The 3,874-nt window shown below is 35.1% G+C and overlaps 1 protein-coding gene across 1 annotated transcript; it reads left to right on the top strand.

Annotated features, from left to right (window-relative positions):
• Positions 1 to 463: 463 nt before the first annotated feature.
• On the top strand, positions 464 to 3,027 carry LOC120254411 (myricetin 3-O-rhamnoside 1,2-glucosyltransferase UGT709G2-like). The gene is given in 5 exon segments (XM_039262529.1): positions 464 to 508; positions 567 to 984; positions 1,802 to 2,319; positions 2,442 to 2,704; positions 2,706 to 3,027. Coding segments are annotated over 5 exon segments (1,434 nt in total). The 3' UTR covers positions 2,896 to 3,027.
• The last annotated feature ends 847 nt before the right edge of the window (positions 3,028 to 3,874 follow it).

Raw genomic sequence — 3,874 nt, 5'->3', positions numbered from 1 at the left:
TATTATTAACAATGTAGATAAATCACTTGATTATACACATTTTTTATTATCATGTCTCAACTATAAATAAAAAAAACATCAAATTCTCATCTCTCACAAAGGAATTTAAGGTTTTTTTTTTTAAAATATTTTCTGTTTTTATTTTGCTATACTTTTATTTATTTATTTATATATTTATTTTAATAAATATAAATAAAGTATGAACTAGAATCTTAATCAATGGATTGAACGAGACATAAAATCATCCACTCGAATATTTTAAGTGATCTCGTGTCTTAATAACTCTATTAAATATATAAATAAATATATATAAATTCTATTTATAAAGCATTCCTAATATTTATATTGTTTCCGTTTTAATAAATATTAATCCACCATCTCCAAAAGCAAAAAGCAAAAAGCAAAAGCATTCCCAAATAAACTCCGAAGCTGAAACAAGAGACCAAACTCACACTTTTCTCAAATGGATAAGAACACTTCTTCTTCTTCTTCTTCAGCTGCTGCTCACGTGCTCATCATTCCCTTTCCAGCGCAAGGTCACGTGACTCCGATGCTATCACCGCCAGTTTATCTCCTTCTCCGGCGTCTTCACCACCTTCGTCAACACCGAATCCATCCACCGCCGTCTCTCCGGATCCGGCCGCATCGACGGCCGGAGATTAAGGTTTCGTGCAGTCCCCGACCTCCTCACCGACGACGGCGGCAACGAACGTGATTTTGATTTTCCAAGTATGTTTTTTAACCTTCAAGAGTCGATGAGAAGAGGTTCAACAGAGACATACAAGAAGCTATTGACTGAGGAGTTCATCGGCGAGTGGCCGCCGGTGACCTGCGTGATCGCCGACGGCGTCCTTGATTTCGCCATTGAGGTCGCCGGCGAGGTCGGGATTCCGACGTTGGTTTTCCGGACAAGCAGTCCTTGTTGTGCCTGGACTTATGCCACAATCCCAAGCCTCATCAACAATGGAATCATTCCCTTTCCTGGTAATCTATCCCATTCCTCGAATCTATGTATTAGTTAATTAATTCAATTTAATTAATTAGTTCAACAATTTATTTATTTGATTATAAGTCAGATTCAATTGGTGAAGTTTAATAAATTTAGAATAATAACTAATTAATTAATTAATAATAATAATTAATTTTTATTTCTAATAAAAAAATTTATGAGTTGATTAATTAACTAGTATTGCTTGAACGGTCAATGAAGTAATGGTGTTGTTGTACTGTGTAAATATCTATGGTAGTATTGTTCATTAGGGTTTTCAGTGGAATTTTTCGCTCTAAAATTATTTGGCATGGCAATGGAATTTATTTTTAGTTTGATTCTTAAAAAAATCTTTTAAAGTATACATGTGGTAAGATTTTTAATCCTTTTCATGGGATGGACGAGTTAATAAATCTAAGAGTTAATAGCCGATTTTAAATATTGTGGTGCTTATTTTTCAATAATCCTTTATTTGATGGTGCTTATTGTTTTTGTAATATATATATAGGTAAGTCTTTATATTACTATTTTTTATGGATGTTAGATTTAAAATCGTTAGATTATTATCTAATAGTTATTTGTTTATATAAGCACTGTATATTTATACTGCTTATTGCACCGCTAGACTACATCGTAGAACACGTTTTTGATCGCTTATGATGATCGATCGCAGATACTATCCGATGACCTATCGAAATCTAAGGGACGTCCCTAAATTACCGAGTCCTCATATATATATATCATTTATCCACCCTAACAAAAGGTAATAAATTTACAAATTTTGTTTGTGATCTTTTGATAAATGTTATTCAGAGGAGTGTGATATGGATGAGATAGTAAAAGGAGTGGAGGGAATGGAAGGGATAATGAGAAGGAGAGATCTACCAAGCTTCATGAGAATGGTTAAGTCCACTGAAGACAATCACATCAAGCTTATGAATGGTTTTAACTCCAATCTGGTTAGTGGCAAGGTTATTATCTTCAACTCATTTGATGCTCTTGATCCCACACTACTTCCCATTATGAGCTCTTACTGGCCTCCTATTTTTACTATCGGTCCTCTTCATCTACTCACCAAATTCTTTAACATAACCAATGAAGAAGAACAAGAACAAGAACAAGAACAGCTGGGTGAAAATTCTTGTTCAAGTAGCTTGCGGCAAGAGGACCGTACATGTATGACATGGCTTGATAATCAACCTGATAAATCTGTTATCTATGTTAGCTTTGGCACTGTCGCCGTGATGTCACCGGAGCAATATATCGAGTTTTGGCACGGTTTGGTTAACAGTGGCCACCGTTTTCTCTGGGCAGTGCGTGAAGATATGGTGGTAAGACATACTAATAAAATTGGAAACATATATATATATATATATATATATATGTATCTTTAGATATAGACTCACCAAACATACATTTCTGACGTACTATAAATATGTTTTGGTTTTGATAGAAGGGAAAACAAGAAATGGAAGTGACAAAAGAGATGGAAGAGGAGACCAAGAAACGAGGTTGCATGGTAGAGTGGGTGCCCCAAGAGGAGGTATTAGCACATCGAGCTGTTGGATGTTTCTTGACTCATTGCGGATGGAACTCAACATTGGAGGGGATGGTTGCTGGCGTGCCCATGATTTGTTGGCCATATTTTTCTGATCAGATGATCAACAGTAGGTTTGTTAGTGATGTTTGGAGAATTGGGTTGGACATGAAGGATGTGTGATAGGAATATTGTGGAGAGAATGGTGAGGGAGGTTATGGAAGGAGAGAGTGCTCTTGAATTGAGAAGCTCTGCTGCAAGAATGGCGGATTTGGCGAGAAAGAGCATCGACGAAAATGGGACTTCTCGTGCTAATTTTGAGAGCCTGGTTTCTTACATCAAGTCTGCAGAGCTGCCGCGCGGTTCATGAAATCTTTAATGACATTGGTTGTTGTGTTTCGTTGATCATTTGCAAACATTTCAATAATCAATTTCAAACTTGCAAAACAATTTGTCGAAGTTTGTTATTTGAATTCTATTTGACTCAATCTGAAGGTTCGCATTGTGATTTGTGTAAAATCAAGTTTTTTTTTTTCTGTACTTGTTGTTTTTCTAATTTCGGGAATTTTAAATAAATTTATGTGTTGTTTTTTTAACTTATTCTCGTTCATTATCATGTTTTAGAATCAATTTTCTTATTGATGTTTCAATCTCTTCTCTCTGAAAACCATTTTTAAGCAGAATTCCCACTTTCCAAACATGACTCTAATAAACCTTGCACCAACCATTTGGTCTCCTAAATTATTAGCAGAACAAAGCATAGGAACACCTTCAGATAAACTCTTCTAGTGTTTAACTCAACCCACAATTAATGGCTCCAAAATCCACCAATTAACACAGTCATGTCTAAGAATTAGAAACTCTTTTTGTTGGAGCCCATTTAACAACAATGCCTCTTTCCTGAGTTTTTCTCATAAACTCAAGCTCAAACTCCTCCATCTCAAAAGAACTTTTAATTAATAATAAGCTTTCTCTGATGACCCATAAGGATGGTTAAAGCAATATCTCAGAAGTTCTTTTTCCTCAACTTTTGCTAAGCTTCCAAAGCTGACTTATAAAACAGAGTTTGGTGCTTGTTTGTCCAACAACTTCAAACAATAATAATAATACTAATAATAATAATAATAATAATCTTGTTGTATCAAACAAGGAATAATGCATGAAGAAAAGTGCTTATGTAATGGACCAATTGTGAAGATTGGAGTAGGGAGTAGGAGGAGTTTTTCCCCTTGATTTTTGGCTATTTGTTCCAAATTATCCCGGAAGAAGTCAATTGCTTGTTTGTTAAGTTGGATTATGACTTGAAACCAGGCTTCCAAGTTACACAAACTGAGTTTAGTACATCTCTT

Source organism: Dioscorea cayenensis, unplaced genomic scaffold (assembly GCF_009730915.1).
Source record: "Dioscorea cayenensis subsp. rotundata cultivar TDr96_F1 unplaced genomic scaffold, TDr96_F1_v2_PseudoChromosome.rev07_lg8_w22 25.fasta BLBR01000437.1, whole genome shotgun sequence".
NCBI classification, from domain to species: domain Eukaryota; kingdom Viridiplantae; phylum Streptophyta; class Magnoliopsida; order Dioscoreales; family Dioscoreaceae; genus Dioscorea; species Dioscorea cayenensis.
Note: the sequence above shows the minus strand (reverse complement) of the source record. Positions and strands in the feature narration are given on the sequence as shown.